Source organism: Natator depressus, chromosome 17 (assembly GCF_965152275.1).
Source record: "Natator depressus isolate rNatDep1 chromosome 17, rNatDep2.hap1, whole genome shotgun sequence".
NCBI classification, from domain to species: Eukaryota; Metazoa; Chordata; order Testudines; family Cheloniidae; genus Natator; species Natator depressus.
The window spans coordinates 4013692-4033931 of record NC_134250.1 but is presented as its reverse complement, the minus strand read 5'-3'; the positions used below and the strand labels follow the sequence as shown (position 1 = coordinate 4033931).

Genomic DNA, 20240 nt, shown 5'->3' with positions numbered 1-20240 from the left:
TTATATTGTTACCTTCTATCTATTAGCCATTTTCAGTTATTATCCTCATACCCTCATTTTCTGTGTCAGGTACTGGACACATTTACTGACTAATCAACCATAATTGAAAGAATAGTTAAACATGGAAGACTCTGCACATTGAAAAATAGCCTGTTATAGAAAGCTGTTAAACACCAGAAATTCTAGGAAGTACCTACTGAGCTCCCATAGGAGTTAAGAGTTCTTGACAGCTTTCAGGATCAGCCTTTTGTCCCCAAACACTAATAGCATGCTGAAAATATTTTTCCCTAATCAAAATGTAAGCACCTCTGATTGTACATTTTGAACTGAAAGTAAAACAGACTTACTCCAGGTAAAAGTAAGGTTCTACTCTTTGTCTTAAAGGGATTCATCTTTTGTGAATTAAAATATTTAGCATAGCTCAAATGGTAAAACCCAGAATGCATGTCATTTATTTCAAGTAATGAAAATAATGGTTAGTTTCTTTGTCTCATTTTTCTTAGCACAGAAAGGCTTAGTTACATTTCTTGGGTGATGTAACTTCTCTAGAGACAGATTATGAACTGAGGAATTTAGCACCCATATGTAAAGCAAAAAACCACCCTCTACGTTTCAACTGACTGCTTTTAGACCAATTCAGAAACAAAATCTAAACCAGCAGTTTTCAAACTGTGGGTTGGGACCACAAAGTAGGTCGGGACCCTGTTTTAATGGGGTCGCCAGGGCTGGTTTAGACTTGCTGGGGCCTGGGGCCGAAGCCCAAGGGCTTCAGCACCGGGCAGCAAGGGTTGAGGTTACACCCCGCCAATCTTGGACTAAAGTCCTTGGCCTTCCACCTTGGCCCCCACACCCGGGGTGGTGGGGCTTGGGCTTTGGCCCTTCCACCCAGGGTGGTGTGGCTCAGGCTTGGGTTCCCCCTCCTGGGGTCGTGTAGTAATTTTTGTTGTCAGAAGGGGGTTACAGTGCAATGAAGTTTGAGAACCCCTGATCTAAACCATTAACTCAATGATTACCCGTACTCATTGCACAAAAAGAGGAATTAGGAAAATAGGATTCTTAAAATATTAATATCTTGAGTTATGTTACATAATTTCTGTATAATAAGTAATAAGCTCTTTGGGGCAAGGACTGTAGCATCTGTGCTTTTGTCCAGCATTTATCACAATGGGCGCTCATTGTGCTTGGGGCTGTAGGATACTATCACAATACAAGTAGCTAATACGCTATGGTTTACTATACCATGCAAGTGTTATTTTAATTTGGTAAAATTTAACAAGATGGAATGGGTTAATGCAAAATTTTATTTGTATTCGTCTACCTAATGAGGAAACAAGTATGCAACATGTAATAGTTATCTGTTTTACAGCTGTTAAACCAGGCTTTCCTTAAGAAAATGCAAACTCTGACCTTGCTAGTTACAATTAATCTGAGAATCACCCCAGTGAATGAAGCTGCTAGCTGCATCACCAAGGTTTAAAACCAGGATCTATTTCAAAATATGCTTAGATTTCCTGAGGTCACATCAAGATCCTTGTTACAAGGCAAGGAGAAACTGCAGCAGACATCTCACTCTGAGATGCAGCAGCCAGGATAAAACCAAAGGAGTTTAAACCCATCATAACACCCCAAACCATGCCTTTTTTTTTAAATTTATTTTGGTGGGGTGGAAAGGGGTCAGGATTATTTACTGAAAGCAGATCTGACAGGTCCCACTCATTTGGAGCAAGATTCAGTCATTTCCGATTATTTTTTAAACTCCCTTGTTTGAGGATTGCTTGCACTGCATGCTTCAATAAAATGCTTAATAGTTTTGAAGTCTTCATCAAAGACATCATCATAAGTTGGACACCCCTGGAAACATGGAAGGGGAAGCACTTATTGACAGCAGAGAAGGGGAGAGAAAAAGGGTGTCCAGAGGGGAAAGAATATGCAGACCCCTGGCAGGCTTGGGGGGGGGGGGCGCCTACAATCCCTTGTCCAAGGTCCTGCCTGCTCCTCACCACCCCACAAGGCAAAAAGGCCTGGGTCCCACACCTCAGCCTCTCTACGTGCCCCCAAGAAAAAGCAGTTCCCTCCCTGTCACCTACAGCCGCCCACATCCCCAGGCCTCCTGCCCCCCGTGTTCCCGCCCCCTCAGGCCTCCTGCCCCCCATTTCCCCTCCTCAGGCCTCCTGCCCTCCCCCCCGTGTTCCCTCCTCACCGCCATGCCAGTCCCTTCCCCTCCCCAGCCCTCCTACCCCCATGTTACGTTCCCTCCCCCCGGCCTCCCCCTTCCATGTTCTCCCTCCTCGGGCCTGCGGCCCCCACACTCCCCGCGGCCCCGCCTTGCCCGCAGCCCCATGGCCCGGCGGCCCCCTCACCTTTCCGCCTGAAGAAGGACATGGTGCCGGCGCGGGGCGGGGCGGGGAGAGCAGCAGGCCGGGCTCCCTATGAATGAGACTCCTTCCTCCTCCTGCCGGCTCCTCTCCCTCCGCCTCTTCCTCCCACGGAGCAGCCAGCAGCCGCCATATTGTCAACAACTGCCACCGCCGAGCTCCCTCTTCCGGGGCGAACGGAGGAGAGGCGAGCGGAGCTCCTGAGGCATGACGGGAAACAGCGGCGCGGCAAGACTCGCGGCTTCTTGCCTTCCCCCAAGATGGCGGCCCCGGCGTCAGGCCGCCATGCTAAGTACGGGAAGGCCGCTGAGATAAGGGCAAAGGGGCCCAGAGCCGGTAGCCATCTTGGATAATGGCAAAATGCCCGAGGCTACAGCAGGCAGCCATTTTGGATAAGGGCAAGAAGCCCCAGACCGGGGGAAGTGGGGCTTAGTCCCCATGTTAAAGGTTGGGGGCGGGGAAGGAAAATGTCAGTTTTTCCTGTGGGGCTCACTCCGCCTTTATGATGTGGCATTTGCCTGGCTGTGGTGTGATGTCATCCGGCTTTGATGTAACAGCATCTTGCTGTGTGAGGGCGCCACGATGTAATGTCCCATTGGGTCACAATGTCATCACGCTGAGATGTGACGTCATCACGCTGTATTATAACAGCATCACCTGCTCTCAAAACACCACTGACACGGGCCATGGTACCACATCAACACAGCATCACGGCCACGTAGGGTTGCCAGTTGTGGTTGGACACATTCCTGGAGGTTTCATCACATGATATAATCTTTAATTAAAGATCAATCTTTATATCCTGGAGACTCCATGACAATCCTGGAGGGTTGGCAACTCTACTGCCACGTGACATCACAATGGATCAAATCCTTGTTCTTGCCACACACAATCACACAGAAGCAGCGTCACTGTGGCACTCACAGTGCTTCCATACTGTGTCAAAATGTTGTCAGAGCACAATGTGGCTTCATCATTTTGTCTCAAAACGCCCACATACTGGTGTTGTATAGCCAGCAAAAGTTCCCACCCTACTAGTCATAGCCAGAACTTAGAGATACTTTCACTTGTGACATTAGGCCACACAGACTGTGTCAGTTAGTAAGCGTTCATCTGTCTCCAGATGTCTCAGTAAAGCATCCTCTTTGTATTCAGACAAGCAAATTTTATTTCTTCTCTACCACAAAGGACATTAGAGTTATGACACAACATTGCCATGATTATTTCTAAAGAGCTGTATAGGTACCAAGTTGTTTACAAACAGTTAAGAAAACAGAATGAAATTCTCTGCCCTGAGACGTATAGAATCTACTTCAGACAACACGAGAGCATAAAAATCGCCATTCTGGATCAAATCAATTGCCCATCTGGCTCAACAGACCTTTCTGACAGTGGCTTGTATCAGTTGCTTCAGAGGAAAGTGTAAAGCCCCCATAATGGACAATTATGGAATAGCCTGCCTCTGGGTAAGATTCTGCCAAGCCCCAAATGTAAGTGTAATAGTATCTTCTGGATTCAGTTGATGCTAATATCTGTCACCAAGATTGCTACGCCATCCTTGCAAAGCACCATCCTGCAAAGACATATGTACTTAGCTTAACACACTACGAGTAGTCCCATTTAGTCCATCCGATGAAGTGAGCTGTAGCTAACGAAAGCTCATGCTCAAATAAATTGGTTAGTCTCTAAGGTGCCACAAGTACTCCTTTTCTATTTAGTCTAATGAGGCTATCTGCAGTGCAAAGAGTTAAGCACTATCTATGTGTTTGCAGGATTGGGGCCCAAGGTCTTACATCATAACAAACCTTGAGGGTCAGTAGTCACTGACTACAGTGGCTACTATTTCAGCTGGCTTATGACCTGAAGTAGAACATTTGTATTCAATGCAATATAAATATTGCAACACAAATAAAGTTTGCAGGCTCAAACGTCCATTTTGACGTGGGAAAATCCTTAAGTAGAGGTTTGAAGGGTGAACCTTAGAAAAACACAAACATTTGTTTAATTGCATCATGCAGTCTCAGATATTATAAAAATCCTGTTTGAGATTTTTATAATTAGTTCAAAAATCCTCAAATGAAAGGATATAATATACTGTGGATGACAAGCACAATTAATGGGAAGTAGAATAATAATAAAATAATGATATTTTGTATTCCAAGAGTGCCCAGAAGAGTATAAGGCTCTTTACAAACATTAACAAATACAATCCCTTGTGATAGCTTGGTATTCTTATTGCAGTTCTACAGACGGGGAAACTGAGGCACAGAGCAAGGAACTGGCTTCCTCAAGATCCCACAGGGTGAAAGATTCCCCTGAATCAGACTTTATATAAAAAGCACACTTCATAATTGTGATGCGTGCCAGAAAACCAATTCAGTGCTATGCATAACCCAGAGCAAGGAATAAACCACAGGCTCAGTCCCTTTAACGGCGCACCTCATCATTAGAAACAAGCGAGGACAAGCGTTAGCTATGAGCTTTCCAGTATACAGCTCTTGACACTGATTTCCTTTTAAGGCCCTTTACAGTACAATGCACCTGTCCAGTTTTTTCCATGCTCATCCTGATTTAGTCAGGGAGAACCTGCACTTTGGAAGCCCAGCTTGTAGGACATTAAAAGCATCCAGAACTGTAAAACCATCATCATGTTGTAAAGATGCATGGGAGGAAGCTGTGATACTCTGTGATGTCATTGCATTATGATATGCCAATGCAGCGTCATCACTTTGCAATGTAACTGTCCTGGTATCATGCTGATGCTGAAGTTTGTCCCATCAGAAAACTCTGTAAAAAATACATAAGAATAACAACAATAATATTAATAATATAATAAAATAATAATAAATAATATTAATAATAAATAACCTACCCTGCTATAGAATATTTAATTGAAGAATCTCAACTTGCTTTACAAATATTAATTAGTTAAAACCTCCCAATCTGTGGATTACATAAGAGATTCATAAGCATCTCTTCAGTCATCTTTGAAATGCAGCCATCTTTAGAGTAGGAAGCAGCTCCTGATCAACACCCCTTAGCAACTAATTATTTCCCTTTAACATTGTAATTGTTAACGTGTTTTGTGGTGCGCTCTGATACGTTTTTGTGCTCAGAGGCTGATCCAAGAGGACCATTTTATAAATACCATATTAAATTAATTATCAATACACAATACAAGAGGCTAATAGTAGCCAAAATATGCAAATAGTGAGCAAATCCGGAAGAAAAACATGGCCCACAGTAAGAAACCTTAAAATCACAGCTCCTGGCAAACAAAGTACCTTCCATGAGCAAGTACTTGTCTTTTTAAACATGGCAATTATACAGAGAAAACTAACACAATCCTCCAGAGTGCTCCACACGGTCAGAGCCCTGTGCTGTTTAATGTCCGATGGGCTTCATGTGTTTCAAAGGGTCTGCCTGTGCAGATCCAGCTACAGGATCGGGCTCTGGATTGTACTACACTCTGGGAGCAGTGACATGGGGTGAAATCTGAGCTCCACAGAAGTCAATGACAAACTCTTATTGACTTCAGTGGGGTCATGACTTCACCCACTGTTTGTATTTTTCTATAAAGAATTATGCAGATTTATGACACTATGTGAGAAATAAATACTGTCATAAAAATAATCATAATAAAGATTTAAAGCCAGCACTTTGGTCCTAATCCTGTCTCATTGTGCCTATCGGACTCCAGACAGCAAGGATTTTATTTTTTTTGTTATATACCATGAATACTTCCACACTGTGCCTATTTAAAAACAAGGGAAGTTTATGAGAGAGCATGTTCATCTCTTTGAATGTCCTTGATTTTATTTGTGTGGTCAAAGAACGGTGCTGGGAATCAAGATTCTTCGGATGAAATCTCTTCCCACTGAAGTCAATGGTAAAACTCCCATTGACTTCAGTGGAGTGACGATTTCACCCAAGTTCTGTTGCTGACCTTGCCACAGACTCACTGACCTTTACTACACTCATGAAATGGGCCCATAATTCATCACAGGTGCAGCTCCATGGGAGGTAGCAATGATGGAAGTTTTACCACCAGGTGGTCCAACAGGCTTTGCTATGGCTATTTACTTGGATCAAGGTGGTCCATTCCATGCAAAATGTGGGTGGCTGAAATAAACAAGGTACCACTCTCAGGTATCTGCCAGGCTGCTAATGTGGTCTCTTGGGTGGATAAAGTTTGGGTATCACCCCATGTCAGCAGGAAAGGGAACAGCAGCTCTTTCCTAAGGGACAGATCCAAAGGGATGACTCTCATTGACTTTGATGGGCTTTAGAGGAGGTCCTAAATGACTAATGAAATCCTGAGTGTATTTGGCCTGAATTGCATATCTATGATTGAAATTTCCCCTCCTCTTTTGCAAATTTGTAGAAGAGTAAAAGTTATACTCCACAGGAAATAAGTCAGCCTTGGGCCCTGAAGCTCTAACTTGGAAGCATAAAAGGTTTTGGTGCTTTTAGCAGAACGTGACAGTTTAATTAACCGAGCAATCAGCTGAAATATGACTTCAGGACATACCCTGGCCAATATCACAGAGGCTGGGGGGAGATATCTCCTCATTATTCAAAGGAAAATAAAAATCTCTTTAGCTCTTAGTTGAGTGGTGAATTTGCCTCCTCTCCATATTTAGATAAATAAATAAACTTTAATTTTTAATAGGATCTAAATGGGATGTAGTGTTTGGGCATAATTAATCATGTGGAACTAGAAATTATTAATCACTAGGCAGTTCATACTCAGATAATTAACCAAAGTGAGCTGCTCTGTCTAATTATTGTGTTCAGAAAAAACAAAAATGAGTGAGTACCATTTGTAGATTTTTCTAGCATCAGTCTTGATTTCCAGCGTGTTGCATAAGTCAGCCAATGAAACAGGAGCAGGTAAATTCTGATATACTGAAACACTGCATGGTACTGACTAGATCCTGCGGACCTTACTCATGAGAGTAATTTTGCCGATTTCAATAGGGTTACTCACATGAGTGAAGAGGAAGGACACTTGGGCCTAAATCAGCTCACACAGAAACACAAGGTTTTGTATGAATGATGTTGGTCTATGGGCCCCAGTCCTGCAATATGATCACCACTGAACTCATGTGGAACCCCATTAATTCAATGGGACTTCGTAAGGGTCTAACTGGATAGATCAGCTTGCAGGATCAGGGCTGTAGTATACAAAATGTATAAGGATCAAGATGGAAGGTACTTTTAAAGGGACACTATCCGTTTAAAAATCATATATTCCAAATATTTCCTTTATCTTTGTAATTAATAATGTAGACTATTAATTAAAACAGAAAGCATTAAAAAAACCCTTACATGTGTTTTGTCATTCATGCTGCTTGCTTTATTTTTTGCATTTCACTCAGCTTGGGACAATGAAACTGGACTGAGCCGTACATTTTCTGTTTATAGTCGGTTTCATTTTCAAGCACTAGCACAATGCTTTGTATTTGCATTTCAGACACTGAAGAGAAATGTTTTTTAAAACAAACTGTATTCATTGAGTTGAGAAAAATGATGCAGAGGCCTGTTACATGTCGCCTCTGCTGCCCACCCATCGGCCTTTCATGTCCTTCCCCTTTCGCTGTCCTCTCCCTGCTTTGCCCCTTCCCCCCCTCCAGCCCCGCTGCTCCTCCATATCCCCCGTGGTGGCCTTGTCCCGCTCCCAGCACAGTCTGGAGAACCAGCCCCTGGTCGGAGTGCTCAGCTCACCAACAGCCTGGCCAGCAGCCTCCTTCCTTCCCCCACTGCCTCTGGCTGGGCTGGTGCCCTGGGAAAGCCCAAGACCCTCTGGCCCGGGGTGCTGGCCAGGAGGAGCCAAGCCCTGCATGTGCCAAAGGCCCGCACAGCGCTGGCACGGGGAAGCCTCTCCACCCCTCAGCTATGCTCTGGAATGCCAGGGGCAGAGGGAAGCGATTTCCAGCCTTTCCACGCCCCAAACCTACAGGCTCCACAACCGCCCCCCGAGCAGGGGCTTAGCACCCTCTTCACCCGCTCAGCACAGGGTTGTTCCGTCCCCTCGATACCCTCCCCTGCTGAGCCACCTCTCTGGCCGGGTTCACTGAACCCCCTGAAGTCAGGTTCCCTGGACCGGGGTGCACAATGCATCCTTAGGGCTTAACCCCTTCCTGCCCATGTTGTAGCCAGGGGACAGGAGGCAGCTGGGTTATGTCAGTGGCCAGCAGCAGCCTGGAGGTGTTAGCTGCCTTTTGACACTGTGAGGGCAGGAAGGGACAAGCTGCTTCCAGCCACACAGGAGTGGTGGGAGAAGAGATGAGCTCTGCAGAGACACAGGCCAAGTCATCCCCTTCCGCCCCTCGTGACTGGAAGCAGTTCCTGTCCCTTCCCTCCTGCACAGTGCCAAAAGGCTGCTGCGGGCCACATTCTGGCGTGAACCCTGGCAGAAATTGGGAGTGGGGGAGATGTGACCCTGCATTCCTGCCCCCGCCCATGTTTCTTTGGGAAGATACAGAGCCAGGTGCCAGGAGAGGTGGGTCCGTCCCAGGGGCCTAGCCAGGCATGGAGGGCAGAGAGCACTGGGCAGGGAGGGTCAGGTCAGTTGGCCACCTCCCCTGTGTTCTGTCCCACTGTAAAGACACCCCTTGGGCAGTCTACTGGTAACACGAGACACTGCTTGCCCTTGAAATCTGTATTTATAAGATATCATCCATGATCTATACCCCTCCCAGCTTCTGAGGACCCTTGCGTCAGAACCATAGTGCTGCTTCTAGGACTGTGCATTTTGGTGCCGTAGGTACCTGATTAAAGCCCCAAACAGGGACATTCCGTTTAAAGCCAATATCTTGGTGTCTGTGTTTATGTTTCTTTCAAAGACTTTTATCATGATGCAGGGAGAGTGTTAGAAACAATGCAAGACATGGTGTTCCCAGGGTATTTCCCCAATCCAGCATGCCAGGAGGAGAGGCGTTGTGTTATTTTGGCCCCGTCCACGGATTCGTCAGGCAGTAAAAAAGCCCAGTGAAAAATATACAGACACATGCAAGAAAATCATAAATATTCTAAACTCAAACGTGGGACCCACATGTATTTCCAGATTTTGATTCAGATGCTCTGTCAGTGAGAGGGCTAATAATTTCTCTGTCACTCCACATCATGGGAATTGAACCTTCCTGAACGCCTAAGAAGCCTATTTGAAGCTACCCAGGAAACCTCACTACAAACCACCAGAGGGTGCTAGTGACCTTAATTGAGAACTACCAAAACATCTTGCATCCCATGAAGTGAGCTGTAGCTCACGAAAGCTTATGCTCAAATAAATTTGTTAGTCACTAAGGTGCCACAAGTCCTCCTTTTCTTTTTGCAAAACATCTTTGAGCACCTTTGCAGTCTGGGCCAGCCTTATGAAGCAGGGCACAGTAGTGATTGTGCATGTGCATAGGAAAAACTTGCACGGAGAACCTCTGAGCAATCCTTGCTTCTTCTCCAAGGGCTTAAGTTAAGCAGACACTAACCTGTGAACCCACATAATTATATCCACACGCTGAGGGGGAAGGTCTTTGGACAAGGCATCCCTGCAAACTGAAGCCCCTGGGAAGTCTTTCTCCCTGAGCCAGTGATGGAAGTGAAAGTAATTTCCAAAAGCAGCTCTGACCTGAAACCCGCCCCAGGGACACTGTTGCATAACAAGACATCAGTTGCTTGCCATGATCCAGTTTACTGACTATTCAGATTCAAACAACCTGTGCCACCCGGGTAGGTGGCTAGTGGCTTTTGCCTGGTATAATTCCAACGGTGAAGGCCGAGTTTCTCCTGTAGTTCATGAAAAGCAATGCAACGTGTAACAGAAATGAAGGGACCGGGCAGGAGTGGCCTGAAAGTTTGACAGTAAAAGCTTGATCTATCCATGCATTTCAGAAGCATCATTAGGATTTTGAACGTTCTCTACAAAATGGTATATTCAAAATGACTCTGCAGAAGAGACACGCGGGTGTGTCCGGCTTTTATTTTCCGAAAAATCAACATCCCCTGCAACCCAACCACTTTGTGATTTCTACCCTGCTTGCATTTTCAACTTTATGTAGAAAATTATCTGACATGAAGGAGGCAATTTTCACAGGCACAAAGGGAAGGTAAGTGACTATCTCCCAGTGATGTCCAATAGAAGCTGGGAGGGTGGGTGCCAATTTTCACAAGGGCCCAAGTGATTTAGGAGCATGAATCCAATTGAAATGCAATAGCATGTGTGCTTCTAAACCACTTGGGCTTTAAAAAAGAATTCCATTCTGTGTGGCTAATTGCCCTTTAAAAAGCTGCCCTTAAATCGCTATGGCCCCAATCCTATAATTGAATCCGTGCAGCTGGACCCATGTGCTCTTGATGTCAATGGGATTCAGCATGGAAATAAGCGTTTGCCTGCTTGAATCCAACTGCAGCTTGGGGGCTTAAATGAAGCTACAAGTTCGCTGACGTGATATTTGACATTGCCCATCAATTCTGAGGCCAGGTGGCACAGCCTTTCAGCTTTTCTCTCAGTTGGAACATGGAGAGAAAGACGAATGTTTATTTATCACTCTTTCCAGACACACATAAGTTTAGGTTGCCAGGTAGTTAAAAAAACAACACTGGTAACTGAAGGCAGGTAAGAAATGTAAACAATCCTTTACATTTAAGTCATGATGATCCAGAGTCAGCTACTGACAGAACTTTTTGCTAAACAAGGAAGTGTAAGATCCATTGTTGGTAAGAGAAAGACAGGCCCAATGTGGAACTGATGTGTGTTCTGATATGTGTGATATGTGTGATATCTGTTGTTAACACAGAGTTTTAATATTATTGTGGTGAAAACGCTGCATGGCCTGAATGCTACACCTACGTTCATTAAGTGGGTGACAGTAACAGTGTTCCATAGTTGTTAGGAAAACTCACTCACTTGTTTCAGAGTAGCAGCCGTGTTAGTCTGCATTCGCAAAAAGAAAAGGAGGACTTGTGGCACCTTAGAGACTAACAAGGCCAGTGGCGGGCCGGCCCCCTGATGGCTGCAAGGATCGGAACGGGCGGAGCAGTCAGCACCAGAGCCCGTGCTTACAACGCCACCAGAGTCCGGGGAGCCAGCACCAAGGGGCGCCACGGAGCCTGAACCTGCAGCAGCAGCTAAACCGGCGCAAGGGGCTCAACCGGAGCCTGAAATACCACCTAGTGCGCCAGCGGAGAGCAGTTCACAGTCAACGGAGACACCCCCGTCACCTGCATCGCTTCCAGGGGGACCAAGCCCAAGTCCACAACCCAACGAGGAACTAATATCTCCAGCATCAAGGGAGCAGTTCCACGCAGAGCAGGAAGTGGAGGAGAGCCTCAAGGGAGCTTGGATGGCGGCCCGGAGCAACCCACCACCTCTCAGCTCTTCTAATAGGTCTGGGTTTGTTGTAGAAGGAGGACTCTTACACAAGGAGTCCCTTTCTGGTGGGCACAAGGAGGACTGCCATCCTCAGAGACAGTTGGTAGTTCCAACTAAGTAGAGGGAAAAGCTCTTGAGCTTAGCCCACCATCACCCTAGTGGCCATGCTGGGGTGAACAGGACCAAAGACCATTTGGGGAAGTCATTCCACTGGGAGGGAATCGGCAAGGACGTTTCTACCTATGTCTGGTATCGTGAGGTGTGGCAGAGGGTGGGAAAGCCCAAGACCAGGGCACGGCCCCTCTTCAGCCATTCCCCATCATTGAGGTTCCATTTCAGCATGTAGCTGTGGATATTCTGGGTCCTTGAAGAAGACACCCGGATGAAAGCTGTACATACTGACTTTCATGGCCACAAGGCCAGGGCCGGTGCTGACTGTGGCCGCAAGGCCAGGGCCGCCACCTGAACCATCTGAGATGAAGGAGTCTGCCACAACCTTGGTTTAAGAGGCATGTGGCTTTCAGCTCCTCCAGCCAAGGCTTGTACACTAAGATTCAAAGGTCCAGGGTTCAATCCTGCCAGCTGACAGCTAGGGCCTGTCCGAGATGTCAACGGGGACGTCCTTGAAGCTCAGAATGTGCTTCAGCATGTTCTCTCCCAGAAGTACAGAAGTTCTCTCCCTAGGTGTTTACCTCTTCCAGGGACCATGTAGTAAGTGTAGCTCAGGGACGGCCAACCTATGGCTCCGGAGCCACTGGTGGCTCTTCAGAAGTTAATATACGGCTCCTTGTACAGGCACCGACTCTGGGGCTGGAGCGACAGGCGCCAACTTGCCAATGTGCTGGGGGGTTCTCACTGCTCTGCGACAGGCCCTGCTCCCACTCCACCCCTTCCCGTGCCATTCCCTGAGCCTACTGTGACCTCGCTCTTCCCCTGCCCCCTCCACAGCTTCCTGCACGCCACAAAACAGCTGATCAGGAGATGCGGAGGGGGAGGGGGAGGTGCTGATCGGCTGGACTGCCGCTGGGTGGGAGGCGCTGGGAGCGGAGCGGGGGAGCTGATGTGGGGGGCTGCTGAGTATTACTGTGGCTCTTTCGCAATGTATACTGGTAAATTCTGGCTCCTTCTCAGGCTCCGGTTGGCCACCCCGTTGTAGATTCTAACACCCAGACACTTTGCACAGGATTCTAACACACTAGTGCTATTTACTTAATCACGTAGAAAATACACAGATTGGAAGAAAAATTGTAAACCCTACATGCAATTCCCTGCCTCAGTTTCCTCAATGCACCAAGCCCTTCCATGGGCCTGGATCAGGGTCACTTGGTGTCATCCAACATCCTTCTGTTGCAGTGTATCACTTATAGGCACCCAAACAGAGCCTTCTCCCCCCAGCTCCGGTAACCTGACCTTGGCCAGTTTATCCTCTTCCCCAAATGTCCTGTGGGTCTTCCCCTAGTGATTTCTTTTAGAACCTTTGGTTTTTGTCATCTGTCTCTTTGTCGACCTTCAGTAACGTTCCACTCCTAACCCCCATTCTCCTTAACGCCACCTTGGCCAAACTGCTTCCCTACTTAGCATAAGGATGTTTCCCATTGTCCTCAGCCTAGTGAGTACCTGCTGTAGGTCCTGTCCAACAGGATGGATACACATAGAAAGGGGTTTCTGTGTATGTATGTGGAAATTTCATGACGACAACAACTTCATAATATCAACTAGAATTCACAAGTCTTACAGACAGACACCCCCCTCCCCACTGCCCGACATGCACACAAATAAATCAAGCCATATGAATTAGGCTTGTGTACACTCAAGTCAGCAATTCTATCCCTCAGTTTTCTGACCAACTGGTGCCACCCCTCCAGAGCCTCCAAATCAGGCTTGTGTGCTCCTTGCCACCAACCACCAGAATGTATTAAACTTTCAGAATTAACAAGAATAATGCCTAAAAATTACTATCATTTTAAATGTTGGATTTAGGTAATAAACCTGCTGGTGGCATCAGATCTAGTGAGGATCCACCTCTCTCCCAAGTTTTGTGTCGGTGGATAGTAGTTCCGAAAATACTACTTGGCACTGAAAGGACAGGGGCAGGGAATCTAATGGGACCAGAGCTGAGACAGATGCTGCAGATCTCTGTGTCTCAAGAGAGATCTTTTTGATCAGTGCAGAAACCATAAAATCTGCTGAGTCTGGAGATGGAACGACAGCCACTTCCACGAGGAAGTTGACAGATGAACCCGCCCCTCCTTCCTCCTGCTGTAGTCACTGCACCTCAGCTGGAATGAAATGAAATTTGGTTGAAACACAAAGGGAAAAATAAATGTTTCCATTGTATTCATGTCAATACATTACATGAAAATATCTTTCTACACCTCATCATCTTACAAATCTTATGCTCAGTTCACATATGTTATAAATGTCACTAGGAAACTTCTCAAGCTGTGGTATAGGATGAGGACAGAGTGAATGCACTGCATTATCCGTCAAGCGTTACGGGGTGGTAGAAGTCACTGTGGGAAGGATCAGCAGAGAGGAGGGATTCCACTGCCTCCTTCTGTTTTAACCTCTGTAGTTGCAGCATCCAGAGTTGAAATGAAATAGGAAATAGTTGAAACACAAAGGGAAAAAATATAATTTTCATTGAATTGATCTCAATAAATTAAATGAAAATATCTTTTCCGCACAGAAGCTCGCAAGTCACTTAGTATGTTCATATTGTTTTTAAAAGTCTCTAGGAAGCTTCTCAAACCTTGGAATACTAGAAATAGTCCTCATGAGGACGGATTAATGAATAGCAACCATGATCATAATAGAAACACACGACATATGTAGAAGTCAGAGTACTTTAGGGGTGGAGGGGAAGTATCATTATTTGATGACCAAAGTACTGGTGAGGTGCCGAAGGATTCCAAATATATGTACTTTGTTGCATGGACTGCCAGTGATGTAGTGCATAACAGCACCTGATATGTGGGAGATTATGAAGAATCGCAAACCTCAATAACAGTAGAAACACAGAAAAATAAACCCATGTAATTGCACCTCCATTTCCAGCAAAAGACGGGAAGAGCCTGAAGCTGCTGCCATGGAAATCAATTTCTATTTGGCCATTGCCCCTGTAGAAGAAGGATCAGGCCCTGTATACGCAGTGTTATAAAATATCTGCTATCTCTGTTCAGTTATATAATTGACCGGAATATTAATTCCTTTACTCCAAGCAAAAGATTTGTACGGTACCTTAGTTACTAAGCCTTCTAGTTGAGTTTGTCAATCAGAACAAAACATCTAGGTATTTCCACGCAAATGATCTCCCAGGCACACAGGCTGTATTCCTTTCCTTTTGGGAAAGCATCTATCCCCTGAAAGTATCATTTCACTCTCCAACTGGTGAGCTGGAGGTCCTCCCTTTCTGGGTTGTTTAGTTCCTTCTCCATCTGTGCTCTCAAACATGCCTCCAGCCGCTGAATTTGCTGGTTAAGTCTGTTACCTGAAATTGAGCCAGCTAGTAAGCTTAGGGAGGACTAATGACCCACCAGAGTCTGGCAGAAAGCAGTGCGTTTAATAGACTGATAGCTAAGCTGAAAAGAAGGGGGCTTGGGTCACACTCACACTCGCATACTCACGCTCCCAGGACAGGCATGTCACTGGAGATGTCAGGATCCTTCCAGGTAAGTGTCCCGCAGTGCGGCGATGGATGGGGCGATGGAGGTCAGTCTTCCCGAGGCACGATGGAATGCAATGCGGCGAACCACTGGCCAGGCGCTCCGGGCGAAGGGCCTTCACGGGAGGTACAAGCTTGTGAGTGCACTCCTGAGCACGTGGCCCCTTCCCCTTTTAAAGACCTGCTCCTCATGGCCTGCGACTAGAGATGACTTGGCCGCGTCTGGTTGGTCGGCCAGTGTCCATGCACTGGGTATGTGATTGCTGCCTAATTAGTGTCCCAGACACCTTGTCTACCTGGGAGCTCTTCTGATCTTCCAGCTGTTCAACCAGCCCTTTCATCCCACAAGCAGTCCAGGAGGGAGGGGGAGGGGGAAACCATTTCACAGGTATTCAAAGAGGGAGAGGAGACAAAAGGGGGGCGGAAGTGTAACAGACCTTTGGAGCGTACAGGTTATGCAGAGCAAAGGCATACAGATCACTGCTGCTCCAACAACACTTCACCCCTTGGTCTATGATTATTACAGTAGTTGTTGTCATTGCAGGGCACAGGTGATCTGTGTCAAACAAACCAAACAGTCATAACCAGGTGAATATAACTAAAACCATTACTAGATATAATATAAACACGAATGCAAATCATCACAATTATAATAATTGGGACTACAATAAAACCATCACCCTGACAATAATTGGGTACACTGACAAACAAAATGAGGCCCAAGTTTGATGCTGCAATAGCTATCAAAGAATAAAAGTCAACCCTAACCCTTAAGTACACACAACAAATAAGATCTGCAGGAGTACCACAGTAAAGTGGAATTAACAATACAAGAACATGTAACTCACCATACCAATTTATCAAGCACAAAACTTAACAACAAAATGATTATTAGAGAACCAAACAAAAAATAAACCTTCCATAGCCGCGGGTTCCCCGGGCCTCCATCTCCTGATGGCCTGCTGCGTGTGGACTGGGAGACCCTGAGCAATCAGCCTCTGTTCCTCCGGAGGCAGAGCTATTTGAGCTGTGGTCGGGGGCACCTGCCCTCCTGCTGTGGCAGCCACACCCCGGCCACACAAACGTGCCAGGAGAACCATTCTCTCTACGGACCGGACGGGGTCTTCCCCAGGCGCAGCAGCTGCCGAGACAAACTCTACCAGCAACGTGCGTGGCCCCACGGCAGGCGCCGTCCCCGCCAATGTATCAAAGACGCTATTGTGTGCAGCATGACCGGCTGGCTGCCGAGCCGCCCCTGCTAAATCTCCTCCCAACCCGGACGTGGCTTTTAACACCCGTCTGGTCTCAGTGAGGTTCAGAGGGTCACCATATCCCGGGCTCACCAGCTGAACCTGGAGCATGAGGGGCCATCCAGGGTTTTTGCTAACTCTATTGCTTGTGAGGGAGTCAACTCGGTCTCTGCCACAGTGTGTCCGGTATAGGGGCTGCCCTGCCCCCTGCGGGCGCAGGCCCATCGTTTCAGACCACCCTCCGGACGGCCTCAACACGGTGTCTGGGGTCCAGCCGTCCGGGGTCTGCATCCGGATCACACCAGATATCCCCATCCCAATCATCATATGGTCCCACACCCCTCTGGGCTTTCACCCGAACGGCGGCGACCCGGGCTGAATAAGCCCCCCCGGGCGGACCCCTCCAGGACCAGATCCTTCAGGCAGGTTACTGCCTGGCTCAGAGCGGCATTCTCTACTTCTACCCACTCCCGCTCCTCCTCTCCTGCCACCACCTGCACTGCGGCTCCAGAGAGGGAAGATGCCTGGGCGCTAGCAGTCAGAGCCTGCGCCTTCCACATGTCCCGTTCCTTCTCCAACTCATCCCATCAGTCCTTGAGTGAATCTATTTCCGTGGCAAACTGACTCTTTGCCGCCTGCCATTGCCAGCCTGCTTGCCACAGCAGCCAGGCGGCTGCACGATCCAGTCCCGCCTTATTGGGACCGTATATAAGTACATATTTATCCAACATGAGCTCTAGTTCAGGAATTGTACTCCCAGGTGGAACCGCCCCTGGCATCCAGGGGTCATGGGCTATGCTCCCCATTCTCCCATGACTTTCCAGGGGTGTTGGGCATCGTTATTCCACACCAGGGTGAAATCCCAGGGGAAGACGTTGCGGGGTACTGAAAGCAAATAAACAGAACTGCAAACGCAGTACGTGAATGAGAGCATGCTTTTGGTCGCTCTACTTGAAGCGTCACACCCCCAGCACCCATTGTTCCAGCCTGGGGCAGGCCTGGCAGGGTGGCTGGGATGGAACCATGCTGATAGGGTCCAGAATATACAGAGAGAGAGAGAGAGATCAACACTCAGAGATCATCCAGAGCTCTGAGATAATAATAGAGAGCCCCGGACTAAGCCAGCCCTGATTACAGAATGGGCCCCACCTGGGAGAAATGAGGTGATTCCAGGTTTAACTACTGAGTGGGCCCAGCTGAGGAAGGGCTGGAGGAACGAGAATGCAGGGAGTCAAAAGGTGCCTGCAGGGTCTTGAGTGAGCAGATTGGGAGACCTAGAAGGGAAAGGTGAGGAAGGAAATAGCGCAGGGAGAACTACACTACGGGTAGAGGATTTGACTTAGCTGTGCAGTACAGGGCCCTGGGGAGTAACCCAGAATGGAGGTTGGGACTGGATTCCCCTACCAGCCCCAAGGAAGTGGCTCGCAAGGGTAGGTGAGCCCAGCGAGGGGGCTGCAGGCTGAAAGTGACCGCGCTGAAGAAGAGCTGTGGAGAGGGTGGAAGCTTTTTATTTCTGCTAAGAGAGTTTTGAACTTTAGTTTGGGTAGCTGACCCTGGAAGGAATGGACTACAGACTGTGCCCTGGCTGGAGGGATATGAGTTCTCTGAAAGAAACCCCCACGGCCCCAGAGTGACTGTTGACAGGGGCTGCTCCCGCACAAGCACTCTGTCATGCCATGCCTGGCCATGAGGAAGTGCAGAGTGGTGAGTAAACCCTGTTACAATGCTTTTCCTTGCATTACTTTAACTGCAGCATGTCTGAAACTACATTCATTCATAAAACCAGGTACCCCAATAACTGGCTAATTGAGTTTCACATTCAATCCAATTGCTGCTTAAATCACTGAAACTTGCACTGCTTCAACACTGTAACTTCTGTTTGCCGTTCCTCACACTTGTCCATCTTGTAACCCAAACTCCATTTTAACTTCTCCCAAACTCCATTTTAAAATGCTCACTTCATTTTTGCAAAACGCTGCTGTAATCTGATTAGTGTAGTTTCGATGTGTGAATGAGGTATGTATGGATGATGGAATCAACCTCCAGCCCCAGCCCGTCCTGATGAAATAAAGTGTAAACATCAACGGCTGAAGATGCAGACAACAGCCCTGGCGAAGGAAGAGGAGTCCACCCTCAAAAGAGAAGAACAAAAGTACAACTGAAGAAACATCAAAGCCAGGTCCCAGGCTGAAGTCATGTCTGCAATTGACCGGTGATCAATCACCCCGAACCCAGAGGCAGCGTGACGCAGCAAGACCTATAGACTCTGGATTCAAACTAAAGCCTACAAAAAGGATGGGTGAGACGGAAGACTTCGGAGGGAAACATTCTGCTGCCAACATGGAAGGGCATCGGTGCGCGCCCAACAGAGACCCAGCCCTTCCTTGTGCCCGGCTTTCCCGGCCAGTTAGCTGCCACAAGCTACGAACCCAAGCTACATTCAGGATTGGTAAGTATCTAGCAGCTGCAGAATATTTGTGTGTGTGTATTTATATACATAGGTATTAGATATTAGTAATTGGTCTTAAATCAAATTGTGTTATTATAATAAACGTGACGTCTTGTCTTGTCCCCTGAAACAAAACTGTGTAGTTGTATCTGTATAAGACCAGCCTCAGTTGCCCAGAAGCTGGGAATGGGCGACGAGGTGGATCACGTGCCGATTGACTGTTCTCTTCATCCCCTCTGAAGCACCTGGCATTGGCTACTGTCGGAAGAGGGAGTACTGGGCTAGATGGATCTTTGGTCTGACGCACTATGGCCATTCTTGTGTTGAATAAGTTTCACAAAGATATGTACAGCTTTGCCAGCAAGGCCAGCGGCCGGCCAGCCCCACCGCCCCCCCATGGCCGCAGGGCTGGCTGGCCCCCTACTGTCAGTGACAAGGAACTTCATCTACCAAAATACATAAAGCCTGACAGTTCGTTGGGGCCTGATCCTGCCAGCACTTTACATGCACGTGTAACATTACTTACAGGCGTAATGCCACGTAAGCTAATGGAACTACTCACATGAGTAACATTACATGTGGGGTTATAGGCTCAGACACTTCAGACTGTCAATACACTATTAATATTACTTTTTAAAAAGCCCAAGTGTTTAGAAAATCTATCTGCCACCTACAAGGCACTACTTGGATAAAATAATCAACTATAATTGTGATCTACTTCTATGTACAATGCCAAAGTTGTGCAACTAAAGGTTGAAGGTCGTGGCCCCAAATGTCAGGACCCAGTCCAATGAAGCCTTACTCAGCCTGGCACTAGTTTCCTTGATTCATGGGTGTAGTCAGGCTTGCAGGACAGGGCCCTCAATGTTACCCAGACACTGGATGTGCAAGACCCCCATGTTCAGTACCACAAGTGATATGTGGAACCTGCACAAAGGCAAATTTAACAATAGCCTTTGTTATAGAACTGACCATAGCATTGCTTAGTCCACGTCACTCAGACCTGCTATCCCATTTCCCCCACTGGCCCTCCGCACCTGCTAACCGCCCATCTTGCCATGACTTTTCCTTTAGCCAACCAGAGCTAAGTGCAGCTTCCTCCAAACACCACCAGAGTTACACTGAGTGCCAG

General features: G+C 47.2%; 1 protein-coding gene and 1 long non-coding RNA gene across 4 annotated transcripts in view; both read right to left on the bottom strand.

The window, feature by feature from the left end:
• AKAP10 (A-kinase anchoring protein 10) overlaps nucleotides 1-2606 on the bottom strand; it is a 55777-nt gene extending 53171 nt beyond the window's left edge. For all 3 annotated transcript variants that reach the window (XM_074974294.1, XM_074974296.1, XM_074974297.1), the window contains exon 1: nucleotides 2361-2606. In XM_074974294.1, the coding sequence (XP_074830395.1) occupies nucleotides 2361-2382 (22 nt within the window). In that variant the 5' untranslated portion in view covers nucleotides 2383-2606. The remainder of the gene's footprint in view (nucleotides 1-2360) is intronic.
• Nucleotides 2607-3617: 1011 nt separating this feature from the next.
• On the bottom strand, nucleotides 3618-20023 carry LOC142000367 (uncharacterized). The gene is made up of 3 exons (XR_012642219.1): nucleotides 15372-20023; nucleotides 13735-14024; nucleotides 3618-5162 (listed from the first exon to the last, which is right to left on the bottom strand). It is a non-coding gene; the product is annotated as an uncharacterized LOC142000367 (long non-coding RNA).
• Between the last annotated feature and the right edge of the window lie 217 nt (nucleotides 20024-20240).